The 24,078-nt window shown below is 38.3% G+C and overlaps 1 protein-coding gene across 1 annotated transcript; it reads right to left on the reverse strand.

The window, feature by feature from the left end:
- Positions 1 to 18,413: 18,413 nt before the first annotated feature.
- LOC149159163 (uncharacterized) lies at positions 18,414 to 22,742 on the reverse strand. Its single transcript, XM_089434210.1, has 2 exons — positions 21,876 to 22,742; positions 18,414 to 21,665 (listed from the first exon to the last, which is right to left on the reverse strand). Exons 1-2 carry the CDS (start codon positions 22,740 to 22,742, stop codon positions 18,414 to 18,416), a joined length of 4,119 nt encoding a protein of 1,372 aa, XP_089290336.1.
- Positions 22,743 to 24,078: the final 1,336 nt, after the last annotated feature.

Consider the following 24,078-nt stretch of genomic DNA (forward strand, 5'->3'; position numbering starts at 1 on the left):
ATATCTGTAAACTGTAAAAATAATTCTACTATCCACTCATCCAGTCCCAGGCTTTTGTCCCAAGAAAAATAATTTAGTACTGACTCAAGCTCTTCAGAGGAGATCGCCTACCTTATAATTGCATCAAACTCCATAAAAAAATCTATGGATAAGAGTGGATTACCCCTAATTGAGCATCTATGTCCATCCCATTCCTTGTTTTATATAAATTCCCAAAACATTTGATGACCTCCTTATGTGGATCCTATAGTTTATATATATTTCTTCCATCTTCATCCTCCAGGTCCCAAATGGTATTTCCTCTTCTTCTTTGTGAGGCAAAATTATGAAAAAAAGTTGTATTTTTATCTCCTCAGACAATCGAATTGGAATAGATCTTGAGCCTCCACTCCTCTTCTTGATGAGTTAAATTTTTTCTCTTTCAAGCTTCTAGATCCATGGTCTTTTGTTTTCACTCCATAGATAAGTAATTGGGATCATATGGGGAAGATATCATATCAAGTTCTAGATCTATCTCACTGAGTTCTTTTTTATTTTTATTTTTTTCACTTTCCCAGATTCTGACCTTCTTCTTTAGAGCTTTTAGTTTTAGACAAAGGAAATCCACCCAAGGAATCTATTCATTATATACCTCTTTTGTCCATGTATCCCTAACAAGCTTCTTGAAATTAGGGTCTTTTAGCCATGAATAGTTGGATTTAAAGGGAAGACCCTTCTAGACACATTCACAAAACCATTGAAAAAATATGAGGGAGTGATCAGACAAAATAAATATGTTTATCCTTGTGTGCATCATGCCAAGATTTCCAACAAGATATCATGAACTAAGAATCTTTCCAATCTCTTAGCAATCCCTTCCAAACCAACACAACCATTCCCCCAAGTGGGAAGACGAGGAATCAAAGGAATATCCACTAAATGATTAATTCCAAAAACATCCTTAAAATATCCTCCTGAAGGTTCTAATTTACATCTCGATCCCCATATCTCCTCAGTAGAGATAGTGAGATTTAAATCTCCTATCACAATAAGTGATTCAATCTTCAATAACCCACAAGTGTCTAACATGTTCCAAAAATCCATTCTGGAGTCATAAAGGGTACAAATATTTAAGATATGTAATCTAAGCTTGGATCCCCTTATGAATCCTATTAGTAAAATGCCTGCAAAATATTTAAATGTTAGGAAGTTAATAATGCGTGGATACCACCATGTTGTAGGCCCATTATCAAGGGCATCAATAGAACAAAATTTCCACCCCAGACACATTTTTAGAAAATATGTATGTGCCTTGTACCCATTAACCATAGTCTCCTCGATTAAGATAATAGATGACCTTTGTTCCAAAATCATGTGAGGTAGGGAATTCCATTTTGGGGCATTCCCTAATCCCCAAATATTCAGGGAAATTATCTTCATGGGGGGATATTGTCAATGGGCAGAGATTCTCCGAGTGCCCACACATTCAAATCACCAAGGTAAGGGGATATATGAGTATCCAGTGGTTTAGGGAATTTCAAAGAGTGTCTAGATGGATAAAGGTCCTCTAAATGTACCAAATTCGACTTACACATCCATTTTTTTGGATAGTAAAATTTCTTTTAGAACTCAAGTTAATTTGAAAGTAGTCTGGGAATATCGCAGATGAGTGAATGGTGAGCGATTCAATATTGAAGGCTGAGTTGTGTTGGAGAATGTCAATGTCACTGTTGACATAATTTTTGGGGAAATTCAAACCCATTTTTGAGCCAAATTGTATCACATGGGAATTGAACTCCAGAGGAGGGCTATTTATCACGTTTGAAGGTACATGCCCACATTCCACCTGAGGATCAGTGGATACTGAAGTATCAAAAATGTGTGGGCAAGACCACATTTGCAGGAGAGCTCTAAAGATGAAAGTAACTCCAAGTGACCTTGAATTAATCACAAGGTTTTATAAGGAGTACAATAGTCAATAATATCACCCTAAATTTTTTAACAGGACAATCATTATCCAAATTACAATTCCATTTTCATATTTTCGATGAATATTAGAAGTAGGAAATTTGGGACAAGTCACAAGATCAGTACCTTTAGTGGAATCAAGAACAACTTATTTAAATCTATTTGCTTAGTACACATCGTTGAAGTCACATCCAAATACATATACCTTGATCTTTCCATCGACGCAAGATTATAAAATTGTCCCATGAATCGACGAGGACATTTTGCGAGTCTTATGACACCCCAAGCATCTAAATGGGATCCCTCAATATTCAATGTGCTAGTAGTGTGACATTACATCCCAAATTAAACCAATTTTGTAGGTAAACCACTAGAGAAGTCCAACTCCACTAATATCCATGCCAGGAGTTTATCCAAACCACTCAAACTACGCTCATCTAGGAAAATAAATTTTCCTATATTATTTAAGTAACTTCTTGTCACATGTTTACCCCGGTTGGCTGGTTACTTAGGTAGATGTGGGAGGAGGGTGTTAGACTTCTTCTAGATAAGATTTCAGGGAGGTGAATTCTTCTTTACTTTGGCCAATTTCTACTTTAGATGTTCTCAATTCTTCAAACTTATGTTTTCCAAAATGGCATCCTTTATTATTGCTTTGTCTGATTGATTTGTCATGGATATGACTTCTTCATGATGTCTCTTCTTATTTTTCTATGATTATTCCTTAAGCTTGTTGAGATCCTCACCTCTTTCTTGCACTTGATGCCTGAAAAGGAACACTTCCTCCTTTTTCTTTTCAAGGTCATGATCAACATTTTGTACTTGTTTTTTGAGTTCCTCATTTTCCATTTTCAAACTTCTTATTTCTTCTAGGGCACCTACAAGGTTTGTCTTGATATTTTTTCAATCCAAACTTTAGAGATATCTTCATCGTATTCCTTTATGCAATTGATTCCCTCATCTTTTTTTTGGTTTATCTTTGTGTTCATTTCCATTATCTTCTTGATCGAAGACCACAACCAACAATCCTTTTGAGTGAAGATCTTGAATATTCTCCCAAAGATATTTCGTTGATGAACATTTCTTCATTTTTAATTTTATGGGATCTGGTAGGCCACTTATAGTTGACTTCATAAACATATCATTAAATTAATTTGACTCTCATGAGATTCCCATGGTCACTGATTCCCATACCTCAAATCCAAAAGTCATCAAAAAGGCCTCCATTCTTCTTTTCCATATTTTAAAATTTGATCCATTGAACATGGGGGCATTGCAAATATGATCATCCACTAAGGAGGTCATACCTTCGGAGAGTTTGCAAGACTTCTTCCTTGACCTTGTCACTTGTGTTCTAAGGATCTACCTTCTAGTTGTTAAGCTATGAGTGAAGGTAATGTCTCTGAAACCAATTGTTGGAAATACTGAGGGGAGGGTGAATAAGTATTTATTTGACAATTATTACTTTTGTGCTATTTAAGATCACTTAATAAATCAGAACATAAAAATGTACAATAAAATAATAATTTTATTAACTAGAATGTTAAGGACTCCAATCCTCTATTTACAACAATTCAATAACACTTCATGGCTCCAACCCTATATGAAGACTCCAATCTTCAATCAAACTAGGTTCCAACCTATACTATAGCACCAAACTCAAACTTGTTCTACTTGAGGTCTCCAATCCTCTAGGGATCCAACCCTCTTATCTAGCTTAGGCTATAACATCGTCTTCTTGAGGACTCTGATCGTCTAAGGCTCCAACCCTCTGTTTTTTTCTTAAAGGTAGGTTTAACAATTTGTCAAGGCTTCCAATATCTTCTGTAATAAGCCCTGGTAATATCTTCAAGATCACCTTCAACAATGCCCTCAAATAATATCCAAAAACACTTAAATCATCAATGACAACTTTAGTAACCACAGAAGGTGTCTCCAAGACTCTTCATGATACCCAAACAATTTAATCCAAGATTACTCCATGAGGGCTTCAACAATGCATCATGTCTCCAATATTGTCTCCAATATTTGCTTACACAAGTCCTCAAGTCAATACAAGGGTTATATTCAAGAGTTTGTCCAAAGGATGTCTTCAATAGTTTTTCTTTCTAGATCTTCTATGAACTCCTTCAACGAGTCTACAAGGAATGGCTCAAATGTCTGCAACAATTCTAACAAAATTTTGCAATAGGGATCTACACAATGATTCTTCCAATGGCTCTTCAATGGACCTCAAAAATGTTGCTTCAAGGATGCTTCTCCAGTAATACTTCAATTTTTCTCTAATAATGATAAAGGATGTCAACAAGTCAGCTCATAGGATTAGGATACAATTCACATGTTCAAGTCTTAAATCCTCATGTCCAAGTCTCATCAATTTGCAAGCTCCTAAAAAAGAAATTGTGCTTCCAAGGTCACTAGTCCAAAAACAATTTTCAAACTAGTTTGGCAAAAAAATGATAATACTATACTCTCAATTCTCCAAACAAGGTCCAATATTGTGCCTTCGACAAGGGTCTGAAACAAGCCAATACTGTGACTCCAACTTTGACTCTGACAATGATATGCAACAAATCCAATATTTTGTTTTCACCCTTCAAACCAAAGTCTACTAAATAATACTAATATTGTGCTTCCAATATCAATCATGTGCTTCTAGGTCTGCAATATACTTTCAATACTTGTGCCTTCAAAAAAGTGGTCTACAACAAAGTATGCCTAGAAGTCTCCATAGATTTGTAATAAAGAATAAATATAGGTATGCAACAAATAGTCATAAGTTCAAAGAAATCCTTCTCCATAGGTCCCCAAGAGTTGTCCTCAACGAGGCTTGCTATAGGTTGAAAGGAGGTCTGACCAGGACAAGTTTTGCAATAAAGGAATACGTCTGAGCTCCTTAAAAAGGCCGAAGTTATAGGCCTATAATAGGTCGAGTTGCATTGTACTAGTCCAAAAGTGCAGGATTGAACAAAGGTGAAATTATAGGTCTTTTCCACAAGTCCAGGGGTATACAATCACAAGAGCCTCAGGTCCAAAATTTGTTTCAGGCTTGGATTTTTTGCTCCACAATGAACCACAGAAATCACAATGAGAAAACACCTTAGAACTTTTCCTTGCTTATGATTTATCTTCACTCTTCTTCTTCAAATTCGAATATACTAGATCAAATTGATGATTGATGGAAGGCATTTAACTTGGTATTTATACTTGTTTCAACCTGTTGTGAAAAGACACATTTATTGGTTAAAGAAGGCTGACTTATGTAGGCTTAGGCTGGCTAGCAAAATTTTCAACATATTTCAATTTCAAAAAATAATATCTTCACAATTACAATGAATTAGGAGGTGTATGAGTAATCATTGGAAAGAGGTGAAAGTCCTATACAAGCTTATATAAGAATTGATTCATGATAATATGTATAATGTCAAAAAATATTTTTTATTTTATGATAGTCCCTAGAATTTGTAACAGCGCATTGGAACTTATAGTATTATCTTTGACATGATTAGTACATTAGTATTAGGGTATTAGAATTAGGTGCATAGACTTAGGGTGTGTAAGTGCTTCTATATTAGGGCTCCTTATTTATTTTTTAGGGTGTAAGGGTTTCATTAATTATTTTTCATAGAATTACTTCAAGTAACAATAAGGTTACTGCTTCATTTGTAGTTATGTTTTATTCATAGATCAATCCTTTGGTTTCATAAATGCATACAATAGGGTTTCAATATCGATTCAACAAGGCTAGGATACCTAGGGATTATGCTAGGGTTTCATAAATGTCTAAAAGGACTGGTTGATTTCTAGGGCTTGTCATCGTCAATACACGTAGGGCTAGCTTCAACAACGACATCATATTGACATCAATGACAACCTTATCCAACATAGAAATATCTCATGCACCTCACTTAAATCTAATACCAACTGAGCAGTGGTTTGAAAGGTATGAATTTGGAATTCAATCGGAAAAAGGACTTGTTTCCCATAAACTAACTCATATGGCATGCATCTTGTAGTACTCCTCCAGGTTGTCTTATATGCCCATAGAGATTTAATTTACTAGTTCACCCAACCTTTATGATGGATCTAAATAGTTTTGGTGAGGATGGCTTCCAACACTTTATTAATGGATTCATCTTGCCCATTCACTTGAATATGGTAAGGATTTAAAATCTATTGTCGGATCTTATATTGCTCCATAATAGCTAGAATGAGTCTAGATGTGAATTGTGTTCCTTAGTCCGTAATTATCTCTCATGGAACACCAAACATAGTAGAAATATCCTCATAAATAAAATCTATAATTTCTTGTTCATTTGCTCAAGCTAACACCTTATCCTTGACCCATTTCATAATATAATTTGCGCACACTAAAATATATTTCTTCTTTCGTGATATTGGCATGATCATACCTACAAAATCCAGGGCCCAACTCTTGAATGGTTCGACCAATACATGTGGTTGTAACATCATTTAGTCTTCTTGAACTAGCCTCCCCATCCTCTACCCGATATCGCACCGGAGCACATATTTCTTTGCATATTTAAACAAATTAGGTCAGTTACCTGACTTGCAATACCTTATAAGCAGTGCACTTATTTGAAAAATGACCTCATGCAAGGCTCATTATGGCAGGGTTTTAAAATATATGGAAATTCATCCTCACAAACTCACATTTTGATGATAATATCTACACCTATATAAAGTATATCACCATTGATCTTGGAATAATAGGCACTCTTCTTTATAATTTTGTGCTTTTCACGAGAAGGAAACTTTGGTGGTAGTTTTCTTGTATCTAGGTACTTTGCAATATCTACAAACCAAGGTAGGTGAGTAGAAACTGCAAATAAATGTCCATCTAGAAAATCTACATTTATAGGAATATTATTTTCTTCATGTTGGAACCTAGAAAAGAAATCAGCAACTAGATTATTTTTAACAGGATAGTCCACAATTATAAAAAATAAATTCCCACCATAGCCAAGGTCATCTCGTGAACTTGTTTATAGAATGTACCACAACAAGAAACTCATATTCTATCACATTATAATTCAATTCAGAGGGGGTTAAATGTTTACTAGTGTAATAAATTTCATAATAGCATATGTCATATTTTTTCGCAAGGACATCCCCTAAAGTCATATATGAGGTGTTTGTGGAAATGTGAAAGGATATAAAATAGGGGCGACCAAGAGTTTTTTTTTTCCAAAGTTTTAAACACATATTTGAACTGGTTAGTCCATAGGAAAATGGCACCTTTAGACAACAATTTAAACAAAGGTGTGGAAATATTCGTAAAACCTTCAATGAAGTGTCGATAATACCTTGAAAAACCAAGGAAACTTCTCACCTCTTCTTGCATTGTAAAAATTGGTAACTGAGGTGAGACCTTGATCTTAGTGTGATCAATCTTAATACTTGTAGTTGAAACAACATGGCTAAGCAAATAAACCTTAGCATCATCTGAAAATTTATATTACTCAAGGTGAGGTGTGCTTCCTAACATCTAATTAATACTTTTTTAAGGTTTTACAAATCTTCTTCAAAGGAATCCCCATAAATAGTGTAATTCTCCTTTTACACTTAAACACAGTAATGAATCAAATCTATAAAAATTCCCAATATCGCTCTTTGAAAGGTGGCTCGGGAATTACACAACAAAAAAGGTAAAATATGATAAGCAAAAGTTCCCCAAGGATGATTAAAATTATTTTTCTCTTAGTCGTTTGGAACTATCTGAATCTGGGTATACCTAATAAACTCATCCAAGAACGAGAAATATTTCTTTCTTGCTAGGGTTTCTAGGACCTGATCTATAAATTAGGGGGAAATAATACTTCATAGTATCTTATTTCAACTCATAGAAGTCTATACACACATGCCATTTTCCTGAAGATTTAGGGGCCAAAACTAAAAGGGAAACCCATTTTTATTAGATATCGGGTAGATTAAATTTGCATCATGGAGCTTTTGTAATTCTTATTTTACTAACTCCTTGAGTATTGGGTTCATACACCTCTAAGGTTCCATATAGGGCGAGCATCAACCCAGTGTGTATAATACGATGATAACAAATCACAAGATCAATCACCTTCATGTCCTGGTAACCCATATGAAGGCCTTTATTTGTTCCTAAAGAAATTGCATAATTGTTTTCCATTATTCATTTGTAATTTCACCAATAATATCCAAAAATTAACTAGGATTTACTTCCAAAAAAATACAACATCGTTCTATCTCTTGTGATGAATCTTTTGTAGCATCGTATAATGAAGACAAAACTATTAGATAATATGTTTGTTGTACATCAGTCTTGAAAACCTGCTCTAATGGAATATCATTATAACCATAAGAATCTTAATTACATAAAAAAGAATTAATCTTACTTTCTTCATGAAAGTCCTATAAATTCTCTACATGATCGACCATACACATGGGTTGAACTACTCCTATGTCACTTTCCAAATTAGCAAATTATGGGACTTCCACCTATTTTATGAGATACTTCATAGGAGGGTACAAAGTAATATGTTTTACAGGTCCTCCATGGGAAATGAACATGCTATTAGACTTAGATCCTATGAATGCATCCAAAGTAACAGCCACGACTTCCCTAGGATTATCGGATTCCATCCAACTATTGTTTTAGTTTACAAAATAATGAAGTCCACTAGATACTCTCATGAATCTAGGGAAACAATTACATCATTTAAAAATCATTTTGGCTTAATTTTGGACCTATTTGCTAGTTCAAGGATGGTTTGGGTAGGATGATATCAACTCATTCAAGCATTTTCATGGTATGCACAATCATAAAATTAATGGCCACTCTAAGTTCAATCAAAGTATTGGGAACACATACTCCATTTATATGCACTAAAACCATAACATTCCCAAGATCAATATATTTTTTTGCTAAATGATATCAAGTAATTGCATCAACACACTCCCCAACAAGATGAATAGTTGGTGTATCTTTTCATTTCTCCCTGACTTCTTCAAACACAATTCCCTCACTATTTTAGCATATATGGTTATATCATCAATAGGTTGCAGCAAGGGAATCTTAACAAAGATGTTTTTTAATTCGTTGATCACATCATACTTAGGGGGCTTCATGGATTCATCCTTGTTCAACCTCTTAGGATGAGGGGGGTTTAACTGTTGTTTCAAGGATTTATTATCTTTTTTGGGGGTTATTAGGCTATTGGGTCCTTCTATAGAGGTTGGGATGTCTTCCTCTCTTTCTTCTTCTACAATAATGGGGCTATAATTTGGTAGCACCTTCTCTAGCTGTACATTAATATCATGCACTTCTATAGGCGTGATAACATGGGTTGGGAAGGGTTGCAACTCAGCTTCCAAGACAGGTTGGGTTGCCTTATTATTCAGGTTAGTGATAGGTTGAATAGGAAGTTGGTTCAATTTAGAGGATTGAGTGGAAGGTATTTGGAGTTAAGTATTCAAATATTTTTGGTAAGTAGATGTTGGGTTATGGTATCCTTTCAAAAATGGCTGAGGTTATGGATGATATTGAGGTTGTGGTGAATAAGGACATAGGGGTATGGTTTTGTAACCTAATCCTCACTAAACTTATTGCCAAGGTTGGTTTTGAAGTGGTTTTTGTGGCCACATTTTCCATGGTGAGATGAAATTCCACTATGCATATTGTGAATTAGGAAAATATGAAAAATTCACAGCAGTAGGATCAAAAGACGTTCCTACAGGCCTAGTACTAAGGAATACATTTTCTTCGTTGTTGGATCATCCCCATGGTACATTTCTTTAAGTCCCAGTAAAGAATGACAATTATCTGTGGTATGATATTCTTTATAGATGGCATAAACGACCATATTGTCAAGAGGGCAGTCTTTCCTGGGGTGTTTCTTTCGGCATATGGGGCATAAAATGGTTAGAACGACGTGCTCTTCCTCATGTTTCTTTTTAAAACCTAAAGTGTTGAGCTGTAAACTGAGAGTACTTAATATATCTATTTCAAAATCCTCTAAGGTATTCCTTAATTTTCTTCTGGTCACCCCATTGGAAGTTGACTTCTGATTTTTAGGTAGATCTCGAGAGTTGTTCATTGTTTGACCTTAACCACGAGAGTATCTATTGTAAAAATCAAAAATTTCATTAATATTAAATGTGTGGATATTACATCCATATTCATTGATTTCGTTGTCATGCACTTAGAGAAAAGAATATTCTTCATATCAAGATCCAACTTATGTTGTTTGGCACACTGCATATTATATAAAAATATCTCCAAATAATCCTCCATACTTTTGTCTTCTCTTTGCACCATCCTGAAGATTTCCTCTTTCAGTTCGCAAGCTTTACAATAATCATGATACTTCTTGAGAAATGCATGTCTCATGCCTTCCCATGTAGTGATGTTATTTTCTAGTAGTCTCATGAACCATCATAGAGTGGATTGTTTGAGAGTAGTAGGAAATAACTTCAACTTCTGAGAGATGGTCAAATAATACATACTAAAACATAAGACATCAAATTCAAATAATAAGGTGGCAATATCCTCACTTACCAATCCTTGAAATCGTAGGAGTGCTGTAGGATAAATATTATTAATATGCACATTGGAAGTTGGATCAACAATTGGAAAGTGAAATTTTTTTCTTCCTCATTCCTTGGTTGATTTGTCTCACCTTCGCCTTCCTCCATCCTGTCTCCTCCAAAAATGATATACTCAAATTCCAAGGGTGGAAGTCCAGTAGTTGGATTTCTATGAAGTAATGACTTAGTTCTCCCCCCCAATAAAGTTTCAATTCTAAGACCAAGGGAAGAAGTAGTGGCGTGAATCTCTCTCCCATCTACCAATGTTCCCTCTAAATTCTCCAGTGCTCCTCCTTTTCCTCTCTTATCTGCATTATTACCTACCAAGTTAGTATTGGGTGATCCTTTTATTTTGACTTTTCTAATTGGAGTATTAAAATTCAACTCACCCCTACCCTTTTTACCTTTACCTTCACTCATATAGTACCAGCATCATCTATATCTAGTGCGGTAGGCTAACCCACAAAAGTGGATACACAGGTTATTACCTCTTGTCTTACAACTCCTGCCACTCTATGTTCCAAGATGCTTAGATATTGTAGGACAAGACATCTAATCATATATCAAACCACAAAATATAATTCCTTGGGACCTCTCTGACAATGGCACCAAACATGATGGGAAATTTAATTGCTTAAATTGTTGTACATTAAATTTTCAACCAGGGGAACGCAATCTGATGAGGCACCCACAAAATATATGCAAAACTATATCTATTTGGTTAACTATGAATCAAAGGTAAAATCATTCTCACATTGGTCTATTGTAACAAAACATAAACTCATTCCTCATATGTCACATGAAAATATTAAATATTTAAATAGAAAAATTATTTAGTTCATGAGCACTAAGGGGACAAGTAATCAATCTAGTAGTTGAAACAATTAACTCAAGAAAACACACAATATTGGACAGAAATCAATCCAACTAACTAAAGAATCTCAGTTTGAGTCTCGCGTTCACACTCACAACCTTCATTTAATCCCTGAGTTGTGATTCTTCTACACACAAGGGCTCTTATTCTATTCAACAACTCAATTCAACGTGTAATAGTAGAATTATGCATAAATAACACAAGTTTTCAATGAATAAAAAGAGAATTCATCTACAAATTTAAAAATATATATCACAGTAAATAAACTCACATTGATTCACACTTTCACACAACTATAATATTGTAAGTGCATCCCAACTCAAGGGGGAGGAGGGGCTTGCCTGACTGTGAGCACTACAAGAAAAAAGGAATTTTACAAGATGATATAAACCAACAACAGTGTTCTTATATGTATATTAAACCATTCGAAAAAAATAAAAATAAAAAGAAAATAAATAAATCAGGTTGATAGGCATAACAAACAGTTGTAACTCTGCAACTAAATATTCTAAAATTACAACAGTGGATGCAATTATGCAGCTAAAAAAATGTACATATAAAATAATCTTCTTAAATAAGAAGATTATTTGGTACTTAAAAGAATCTCATATACGAAGATCAAAATAGCTTCTAGTTGGACAGGTTGTTGGCATAGATGTCTAGGCTAACTCTGACTCTTCTTATTGTCCCTCCTTCTAGTAATTCTAGTGACCACTGCTTTTGGTAAGTTGAGCTTAAAGCACAAGGTAGTTGCATACCAGTAGTTAGTGGTCGCCCTTTCTGTAGCTTAGGCAAAGAAACTGCAGTGTCCCAAAGGAGTTAGGTGGTCAATTACACTTAAAATATAGATCGATTTACTGAAAATAATGCTTAATAATGATATATAATCACCTTAGCACTCAAAGTTTGTTAAAAGCATAAAAACAATAATAAAAACAACATTTATTGGGGAATGTAAAATGAAATGGAGGTAATCGAATCTTAGAGGGTGTTTGGGAGGTACTATGGGTAGGTTGAATTTGGGAAGCATCAGATCCCTTAGCCTTTCATGTAACATACCCCAATACCCTTATCGAATCATGTCTAAGCATAAACTAATATGTTATTTTCATATTTGAATAAAATCCCTTAGCCTTTGATGTAACAAACCAAACTCCTTTGTTGAGTCATGCCTAAGCCTGCAGAACAATATTTAACCATATATGGGATGTTCCTCCTGACCATAGGCTCTACTATTCCATCTTTCAATAGATGTAGGTTCTAAGTCCACAAAAAATATTGAACCTCATGGCTAGCCCAACTTAATACCTAGATTACTAACTCATATAGAAATTCCATTTGACTAGTGATATTTCCCCCTATCTTTCCCCCTTAGCCTACATAACCTAAGGAATGGGATCCCCTTAGATAGCACACATCCCTTCAAGTTATTCCACTTCCCTCTAGGGATCTGGTGTAAGTTTATCTAAGAAATATTTTAATCGGGGATTCAAAATATTCCCATATATCACAAAAGTGATCATAATAACCTTCTTGTGGCTCTTGAGTAATCTCCTCAATATGAAATTCACTTATAGGAACATAATCAAATTTTCATCTACCACAAAAGTACTCACATTATCCTTCTTAAGGATATTAGGAAAATTTCTTCAATAGGGAATCCACTTACAAGTACATAGCCTAATTCTCGGCATACAATTTACCTCTATTACATAGTCTAATTCTTAGCATACACGACTTACCTCTATTGTTAATATTTATTGCAACTAAAATTTCAAACACCTATCTCTCTTCTCCATTAGTTTTCACAACCTCGTGGATGAAACTTGACTTTATTATTTTTGTCATAGTCCCTTAAATGGTATCCATCCACTCCAGGGATCCAACATAGACTGACTAGGAATCTCTTAGTCTGTGGCTCCAAGAAATCCAATTGTAATTGCGCCCAAAATGACTTTCACCATCATTTCATGGTTTTTTTCACATATCGATGGCTACCCCCTCTGCAACACCAAAACTTTATTTTTTCTCTCTTCTTTATATTCAAAAATAAACATATTCTTATAAACTCATGTTCCCTCTCCTTTCTCCCATGCCCGATTGACTTTCACTCTTCACAAAATGATTTTTCTTAGCCTGTTTTATCCTAAATAGGTGAGATGACTCTCCCACCAACCTCTTACAAGCCAATGATGTTTTCTTATTAACAATTCAATGTACCATATAAAAATATAAACCCTCAACCATATTGATCATTACAAGGTTTATATCCTAAAACCTATTGGCTCAGTAGGCTATTAACCATGTGTACAATTACATTAAAATTTACAGGTATTAGAATTAGAATGTTACATTTAATGAGTATATTGAACCTTGAATGGTTCCCCTTAATCTCAAAATTTAAATTCAAGAGATATAAGGGTGTTTAGTAAACAAGGAGTGGAAGGTAAAGATAATAGAATGGTTATCCCTCTAGAGGAATGAATTCCTAAAATCATGAAATGGAAGAGATTTAAGGTTTTTAAATTAAAGAAAGAAAGAATGAAAATATTTCTAGATTAAGAGGAAATACATATGAAAATCCAATTGTGTATGTAGATGGTTTTAATCGTATCTTTTTTACAAGGAAGATAGAGGGGAAGACTATAATAGAAAATAGACAAAACATAGAAATGTAGTTGGGGTATTCTCCAAAATTCTTCTTAATGGAAAAGGGATACATGAATTTCTTATTTATATATGGGTGGAAAGGGATGAAATAGGAAAACAAGTTTGGTTTCAATAAAAATTCCCTACTTTTAGTAAACTATTCAAATCCAATATTTGATCCTTTAATAGGAAAAACCATCCTAGCTATGGTATGGGTCAATTTTCCTAATCTCCCTCTAGAACTATGGAATTTGGATAGTTTCAAGGATATTGGGTACAAGTTAGATAGATTAAATGTGATGGATGATAAACTAGTAGAATGGAAATTACTTCAATGCAAAAGTAAAGTGTGTAGTTATATCTAGGATATGCCCTTCCAGATTGGATAGACATAAAAGTAGGGGTATGTAGTTTAGATAGATATTAGAAACACTATAAAAAAATCTTGTACATGTGGGTAGTGAAAACCTACATAAACGTGAAGCATGTTTATCCCAAAATGTTAAAACAAGATATCTTAGATGGTGTAGACCTAAGTCCTGTCCTCTAAGGTTATGGTAGACACTCCTTAAGCATATTTGGAGAGACACCCCAATAACCTCAAATCCTAGTTTTTTCTAGTAAAATGGAGAAGATTAAACCCTCTTTCATAGTAAACCTAGAGATGTAAACAAAATAGAAAAAATGAGTTTATTTAATTATATGCATAATGATGAGAAAGATAGATATCACAAGTTGTCTAAAGAGATTAGTGGGTTGAAAGATAAGCTCGATATGGAACTAGGATATAAATAAAGAGGTAGGAGGTGATAGAGGGAACACCTTTCATCCTTATATATTAAATGAACAACAATCATCATGGAGAGAAAAATTAGAGGGAAGGAAGACATGGGATGTTGATATGAATATTTAGGAAGAAGGTATGACCCCCTATCTTATGGATATTAAATTGCAAGGTATAGTAAAGAAGGATTTTATTTAAGAGAAACAAAAAGTATTTATCAACCCATGTAAATATGGAAAGAAAACGTTTCATCAACAAATGAGATTTTAGAAAAAAACATTTCATTGATAAAGGAGCATGATGAGGAGACACAATCTCATATTATTACCAAAAAAGGGTACCATCTCAAATCTCATAAAATTAAATAACGAAGGAATGCCTAGAATGAGGATTAGGGGGATGGAAACATGAGAGAAGATGATCCCTTCCAAAAAGTTAAAGAAGGAAATATTCTGTGAAATTGGCTAAGGGGTACTTATAAGAACAAGACTACCAAGGGGGTAACCAATATATCAAACATGCCCTTAGGTCATAGATGGAATCCCAAAAGGAAAATATTTTTTTCCTCCCAATCAACATAAGGGATTTGGGGGGTACCCCTAACAAATTCCCCTAAAGAAGATTATTTTGAAATAACATCCATATATGATTTTCAATTGAGGGGTAACACTAATTATCAATGATGTATTTGGACCTATATGAAACTTACCACAAGGATGTGAGAGTTTATTTCAACTAGTGCTAATGGAATATTCAAGAGTCATGTAATTATTCGGAGGTATACCTATCAAATATAAAAGACATTTTTACCTAAGTTATAATGTCATTTTAACTCTATATGTGATAAATGTGGAAAAATATATCACTTTTGTAAATATTTAAGGCCATTGCCATATTAAAAAGGAACATTGGTTAAAGGTTTGAAATGATACCTCCCTCCTAGTTCAAATTGTGAGAGGATAGAATTTAAACATAGTGATTAAAAATATTAATGAATTATAGGAGGAGGAGGAAAGACCTAATGCAATGAAAAAGTTCTTCAAATATTTTCTTGAAGAATGGATTGTTGGATGTTGAACGTCTTGGAGAAAATATAACATGGAGAAAAAGAAAACATAGGGGTTGGCCAATATGTTGGAGAGATTCATTGTTACAAATCGAATTTTTATAGAGATAAGGACGTGTAGGAGTTAGGTTGGTGTGGTGGGGACCTCCAATCATCTTCCCATGTTACTCAAAATAGAGTTATATGTGAAAAGGTATAATCTTCCCTTTAATTTTAATGTTCATTGGTTCTAAAATTACTAATATAGGAAACTAGTATCAAAATAATGGAAACCATATAATCCAACCTTTCATGGCTATGTTATGATTAGCTTCCAAGATAACTGGGAAAGGATCAAATAAATCACAAAGCAGTTAGTAAAGATACATAATAAATTATACAAGGTCCAAGTAAAATAGGTGGAAGCTAAATGAGAATCATATATGAGGAATTAAAGATGCAAATTGCACCTAAAAAGTCATGAAAAGTATTGAGACACTACTAGCATGAGTGAAAGAATTTTAGAGACAAAGGAGTTGTCTAAAGAACCAAAGAACTACGAAAAGATTGTTGAAATCCTAAGATTCCATTTAATTTATCAATAAAAGGATTTTTTTCTTTGATAAGATACTTGGACACCAATGGAAGTGTAGTGACAGTGTGCATTGACAATGCTGGTTGGATAGTGATTGAAGTAGTGATTATGAAGCACAATGATAAGGTGTAGTGGTTGAGTAGTGTGACCAGTGTAATCTATATTACTAATTTATCTTTATTTATTAAGGGTGTTAGGATGGTACAAGAAAAATATTGAAGTCTTCTTTAGGTTTGATCCTAAGAACATTTTAGGGTGGAAGGGTCATGCTAGGGTAGCAGATTCATGCTAGTAGGGTGTTGGAGCATCCTTCCTGTTGGAGTTGGTAAAACTAGGGTGTTGGAGCATCCTTCCAGTTGGACCTGATAAAATTAGGGTCTTCGTGCATCCTTTTAGCTAGAGCTAATAAAACCAGGGGGTTGGAGCCTCCTTCCATTCATTGTTGGAGAATCTTGGAAGTTGGAGCTTCCTATTGATGTAATCTTTAAGACATATATTAAAAAGTGTTTTGTGGTTTTTCTCCTAGAAGGGTTTCCACCTAAAAATATATTTTGTATTGTATATGATGTTATGCATTGTCGAAAGTTGTTGTTAATGTTTAATGTTTTTTTTTTTTCTCGGCAATACTAACTACTATTATATTAATATGTACAGAAAAACTTTACATCCAAAGAAGCTGGCTGCCCAAGGCCAACTGTGGCACCATGGGTGGCATTATCAGACTTGTATTTTTGCCTCGCAGGGCAATATTTTCAGAAATATCAAAATTCAAGACGCTGAGAGTTTCCAGAATAGCACCATAACGACCCACGCAGGGGCACTTACAAAAAGACATGTAACCCAAACAGACTGTAGAAATTGAAAGCATGACCTTAAACATACAAAAACCAGGCAACGATATAAAGCTTGTGCCCAACAGAAGACTCCATCCCCACTGCGACGGTGGAGACCGCGTGCAGGACTTAGCAACAAGAAAAACACAGACCACCATGTAGAACAGAAAATTGAAATTGTCCATACCCTGGAACCTGAGCTGAGAGAAGGAGGCAAAAGCAAAAGAGCGCCGCGGAGAGCTATTCCCCTGGCTCTTCTTCCATAGCCATAAGATTTTGCGCAGGGTCAGGCTGCTCGGGAGCTCGAAGATGGGAGGGGGGATGAGAATGCTCTCTCCCAGAATTTCCCTCCTCAATTGCCGGCTCCCCCACTGGGAGCTTCCCTTTGCCGCTCGCTGAGCTTTCCGCTGCAATTGACGGCTCCCCCATTGGGAGCTTCCCCTTGCCGCTCGCAGTGCTATCCTCAGCCAGGACCAGTGACGACTCTTCTTCGTTCTCCTCTGGGATTTTGGTGAAAAGCACAGAGATGTGTGCATTAATTCCTGGATTATCCCCGGAGCTTCCCAGTGTGAAGATGACTGAGCCAAATGCTGGGAGCTTGGGCTCCCCTCCACTAGAGCTACCAACTTCCATAACTTGACAGGCCGGGATAGGGGTGGCACCCATTCTTCTATAACAGTAACAGCAGCAACAATGATGATGCACGTCCGCTGTTGGGGGACGAGAGGGTTCTCCACGCCCTGGGCCTCTACGACAAGGCATCCTTTCACGCACCATGATAACCACCAGCACCTTCTTTTGTTCCCGAGCAGAGGTGGTCCGGCAGTGGTTCCGAGCCCTCCCCACAACTTGCGGTCCCCAATTTTGGATTGAACAATACTCAAATAAGCGCAGACACAGTCCAGGAAACGCAGGTATGAAGCGAACCTCGGCCCAACTCTCAACCACCAGCTCGCGGCATAGACACTCAACGCTCTGTGAATTCCTTTCAACGCGTTGAGATCCCTTCTCCCTCCCATCCTCATACTTAAGCCGAATAACATTACCATTGAAATGACCTGCATTGAATGCCCGTTGTAGGTTTGCCATCCCCGCCAGCGGCTCCATTAAGGATGCCCTGAGGCCTCTCCGGTATTGAAGTTTCGGCGGCTTGAGGCATTAAAGGCCCAAGCTCTTTCACGTGGCAGCCCATGCCCGGCATGTGGCTCGCCATTGTTCATCTCGATGACACCCGCATCCGGGGCGATAGCCTCTGCTAGGATCAGGTTTTGGCACTCCTGGAGCTGCTGCCTGTTAGAAATGATATTTATGTCTCCCGATAAGAGAGAGTGATCAGTCTCTGTCCCAATGTTAGCAAGGAGATCCGCAATTTTGTTGCCCTCCCGTTTAGTGTGTGTGAAGGAGATGGCTCTAAAATTGCTGAGCTTCTGTGCTAAGTCGTTCAACCTTGCTTCAAGCCTCCAACTGGGTGCTACTTTCCTTGCATTCGAGCCATTCTGAAGACGGGTGGCCATATTGATAAGAATTTGGGAGTCCCCTTCTACAATTAGGGGTTGTAGGTTGAGATTCCCTGCTTGCACCAGGCCTTGCCATAGACCTTCCAACTCAGCTGAGTTGTTAGTGTCCCACCCTATGTTCCCAAAATAAATCCGTGTGGGTTTGCCCTCAGAGTCCCTTATTATGCCCCCATATCCTGCTGCGCCAGGATTTCCTTTGGAAGCCCCATCGAAATTTAGCTTGTATGAATTTTTGGGAGGGGCTTCCCATTGACAGCAGTTCTTGCTATTGATATTAGGAGCACTGCTCTTGAAAGAGTCAAGGGGTAGCTGCAGCTGCCAATTATCTAGAATGTTGTGCTCATTATCAGTGGAGGGGAGGTCATCCTTAGTCCAAACCTGAAGCGCCATTGTCTCTTGAATGTTCTTATGAATCCTGTTCCAGGTTTCCTCTAAAGGAGATTTCTTGTCTTTGAAAATGCGCTGATTACGTTCCTTCCAAATATTCCAGAGGACGATCCCCGGAACAATACTCCAAAGATGGTTAAGGATCTTGCTGTTGTAGGGCTGCATTGGCCAGAGTCTTAAGGAGTTGATGATGTCCCCTTCTCCCCTGCAACTTTTTTGACATCTGAAACTGACCTTGTCCCATAGTTGATTGGCTAGAGGGCAGGTATCTAGAAGATGATGGAGAGTTTCTTCATTTTGAGAGCAATTAAGACAGATCGAGGGGCCATGGAAGTTCCTCTTTCTGAGCTTGTCCCAGGTGAGTATTTTTTTATGACTCACCAGCCAAAGAAAGTAGGTGATTTTTGGCCATGGTCCTAGCTTCCATATTTTGCTCCACACAGGGTCTGGGGGAGAAGGGAAGCTGCATAACAACCTGTATGCTTCTGTAGTAGTGTAGGACCCCTTGGGTAGGTATCCCCATCTGAGAATATCCCCGCCATTATCCTGCCTGATGCTTCTTTTCTTAAGTTCGATCGTGAGCTCTTCTTGCTGCTGAGTGTCTGCATTGTGGAGAATTAGGTCGCTCCTCTTCCATTTCCTAAAGCTATGCTCCATCTCTGAAGACCAGAATTGGTGAACTGTTTCCTGCTGCTGGTCCAGGCCGTCAGGTATTAGCGCCGGGTGAAGAATATCTTGGAGTTTAGGCCGTTGGTTCCAGGCATCGGTCCAAAATCTTGCAGTGCATCCGTTCCTTATTTCCCAGAAGCTGTGCTTCTGAATTAGCTGGTGGTGTTGCTTGGCCGCATTCCATATTGTAGAACCTTTTTCAGTGGGAATGAAACGGATGAGTTCTTCTTGAGGTCGACTACCGGCATACTTGGCTGTCCATATTTTTCCCCAAGGCTTATCTGGGCTAGTGATCCATTGCCACCAGATCTTGGCATTCATTATGGAATTGCTGTGTTCAGGATCCCTTAATCCAATGCCTCCCTTTTCTTTGGGCATGCAAACATTGGTCCATTTCACCAGGGCCCATTTGCGATTGGTAGCTGCGCTGCTCCATAGAAAATTGCGCTGTAGGTTTCTTATACTTTTTAAAACCCATTTAGGCGCAGCTAGAATAGAAAACAAGTACAGAGGCATTGCCTGCAAAACCGATTTGATGAGGACGATTCGGCTGGCTAAATTAAGAGATCTGTGAGTCCAGAGATTGAGACGATTTTCCAATTTCTCAAGCAGGGAACGCCAAGCGGGTTGCTTGAGGGCTGAAGCCGAAAGGGGAGCACCAAGGTATTTAGAGGGCAAAGAGGCCGCGGGGAACCCCAGGATGCGAGAAACAACAGTTTTGACAGAGGGCGGAGTATGGAAGAAGAAGATCTGGGACTTAGAGCAATTGATGTGCATGCCTGAGGCCTCCGAGAAATCTTGAAGGAGGGATTTTAGACGGTGGGCTTCACGGGCAGAGGGATACCCAAAAAGCATCGTGTCGTCGACGAACTGTTGGTGAGAGGTGGCAGGGGAGTTATGCACGGAGATGCCTTTGATCTGATGAGAAAGGAGGGCTTGCTTGATGTGCCGCCCTAACCCTTCAGCCATAAGGACGAAGAGAAAGGGGGAGAGGGGATCCCCTTGACGGATACCTCTAGAAGGATTAAAGGGACGGGAGGGGATGCCATTGACGAGAATAGAGAAATGAGTGGAAGAAATCAGGTTCATGATCCAACGGATCCAAGGAGAGCAGAAACCAAAAGCTAAAAGCATGTTATGAATGTAATTCCAGCTTAGTTTGTCAAATGCCTTGGAGAGGTCTAGTTTGAGAAGCATACCTGATTGCTTTGAGTGCTTGAGGGAATGAATGATTTCGTGAGAGAGCAGGATGCCATCCATTATGTGCCTCCCTTCCACGTACCCTGACTGTTCCGGGGAGATGAGCCCAGGTAGCAGAGGTTTGAGACGATTTGCTATGACTTTTGATATTACTTTGTAGATGACATTGCATAACGCAATGGGCCTGAACTTGTCAGGGGTGATGGCGTCCTCCTCTTTGGGGATGAGAGTTATGAAGGTGGCGTTGAGAGAGGGCAAGAGCCAGCGCGTTGCCCTGGATTCTTCGACTATCTGCCAGACCTCCTCCTTTAGCATGTCCCAGAAGGAGTGAAAGAAGGTGGTAGAAAAACCATCTGGCCCCGGGGCCTTGCCTTCTTTGAGCTGCTTCATTGCTTCGTCCACTTCCTGAGGAAGAATGGGGCGCATTAGGAGTTCGTTTTGTTCCTCCGTAATGATTTTTGGGATGTTGCTCGTGATTTTGCGTATGGCCTGTCGCCGATCTTCTCTTTGTTCTTGATGGATCTGTTTGAAGTGGTTGAGGAGTTCCTCTTCAATCTCCTCATGGGTCTCTACTTTTGCCCCTGACTGTTTTTGGATGAAGGGAATGTGATTGTGCATTCTTCTCTGAACAGTAGTTCTGTGGAAGAATTTTGTATTACGCTCACCCTCCTTCAGCCATCTGATCCTTGACTTTTGTTTCCAGTAAATTTCTTCCTGCTTCCTTCTGTTCTCCAGTTGGCTATGGATGAGGCGTTCCTGCTCCAAGGTGGCCTCCGAGTGTCCTGCCACAATGACCCTTTGGTGAAGAGTCTCCAGGTCCTGAGTGAGCTTTTGCTGCTCTTTGAAGATGTTTCCAAAGGTTTCCCTATTCCACCTTTTCAGGTGATCTTTGAGAAATCTTAATTTTTGCTGGAATTGATACATCTTTGATCCTTCTGGGGGAGTGAATGATGCCCACGTAGTCTTCACAAAATCCTTGAAAGTAGGATGCGTGAGCCAAAATCCTTCGAATCGAAATGGTCGTTTGATTGAGTTACCTGGCCTTTGCCATTGTAGTGCTATTGGCCAGTGGTCCGATCCCGAGTGAGCAAGAATGGCTGCTGTGATGTCCCCTCCTAAGTGGACTGCATTGTCAGAGAGGAGGAAGCGATCCAGTTTTGAGGCGATCTGGTGTTTGCCCGACCTGCGATTGCTCCAAGTAAAGGTGCCATTACAAAACGGCATGTCTATGAGAGAGGTTGCTTGGATGAAGTCCTTGAAGTGGCTGTCTTCATGCTCCATTCTGCGCCTGCCCCCCAGCTTTTCTTCAGTTTTAGTTATCATGTTGAAATCCCCGGCAACTATCCAGAGTGGGTACCTTCTGCTGTTGCTAAGAGCTTCAATTGTGTCTAGAAGCGCTATCTTACTTCCAGTGTCTTGTGGGAAATAAACATTTGAGAGATTACCATAAATATTGGTGCCCAAGATATGAAAGGTCGCCTGAATGAGGTGGTGCGCCGCATGAAAATCAGAAAGGGATACCGCCTGGGTATTCCATGCTATTGCCAAACCTCCTGAGGCTCCGGAGGCGTCTACTGCTACCGATCTACAACCAGGCCAGGCTTTCGAAAGTATGCTACCTAGCGTAGTACTGTTACACTTTGTTTCTTGGAGAAAGCACATTTGTGGCTTTTCCTTTTTTATCATATGTTTTAACATCCTGAGTTTTCCGGGACTGTTAAGCCCTCTTATATTCCATGATACCAGTTTCATCATTAACCGTTGATAGAGGGTTTGTAGTACTTTGTTAACTGTGCGTATCTGCCTGAATCCACCAGGATTTTCCCGATCTCTATTGTCCTTTGCAGATCTGTCTTTCTGCCTCTTTTCTTTGTGTCTTTTGTGCGCGGACTTCCGTCCCATTGGCTGCCTGATTGTATTCCAAGTTGGCTTTGATAATAAGCTCGAGAAATGACCATTTCGAGCTTGTTGAGTTGGAGTTCTGGTATTGCATCGTATGCTTTTTTTTTACAGGCTAGTTCCAGCTCTAGGATGTCTAAGCCGTGCAGATCGATACTCTCGGGCTCTACATCCATGATTTGCACTTGATCACTTTCTTCAGTGCTGATCTCTGAGTCCTGGGGACGTTCCGATTTTCCGTCAACTTCCATTTCTTTGATGATCTCTGGAGCTCCTTTCTGGTCCCTTTTGAGAATAGAGGGGGAGATGACAGGTGAGGAAGATTTGGGAGGGGGATGCAATGGAGGGGAAGGCGACGAGGAGGACGGGTGATCAAGATTGGCTTCAGCGATGTGAGGCGGATTCTCAGAGGCTTGGCCAAGAATGTCAAAGCTGTTCTTGGTTACTGGGCCATGAGACTTGGAGGGCTGGGGTTTGAACCCATTTTGGGGTTTTTTGTGAGAACGCTTCCTGCTGGTGACTTTGGTGAAGCCATCCTGGGCAGGGGAATCAGAGGAGTCGGGAAAGCTATTTTGGATGTTTTGAGGACAATCCCTGAAGAGATGACCAAGGGTATGGCATTTTCGGCAACGGAAAGGAACATGCTCATAATCAAGAGGCTGGATCCATTCCTCATCCCGATGCGCAAGAGTGACCGATTCTGGAAGAGCTTCATTGAGGCGAATAAAAACACAAATTCGGGCATAGGAGATGTACTTACGAGACTTGGTTTCTTCCGCAGCTCTGATATATTCTCCCACCCCATTTCCTATCCTTTTAAGAGCTTCCTCCTCCCAATATTCATCCGGGAGAGAGTATAACCGAATCCAGACAGGCGCCCAGGTTAGATCTTCCTTGTCTGGGTTGAATCTGGGGATCCAGTCCCTCAGATACAGTCCGACCGAGTTGAAAAAGTATGGCCCTCCCACTAATATTCTGTGTTTGTCCTCCAGGCAATAGAATATTGCTGTGAAGAAACCTTTCGGCCCGAGCTGTAGCGTAACATCCCCCTTTGGTTTCCATTTCGCCGCTATCCATCCCTTTAGGGCTTTCTCAGTAG

The sequence above is a fragment of the Pinus tabuliformis genome, chromosome 5_2, assembly GCF_031772625.1.
Source record: "Pinus tabuliformis cultivar Carrire ecotype Pingquan chromosome 5_2, CPIR1, whole genome shotgun sequence".
NCBI lineage: Eukaryota > Viridiplantae > Streptophyta > Pinopsida > Pinales > Pinaceae > Pinus > Pinus tabuliformis.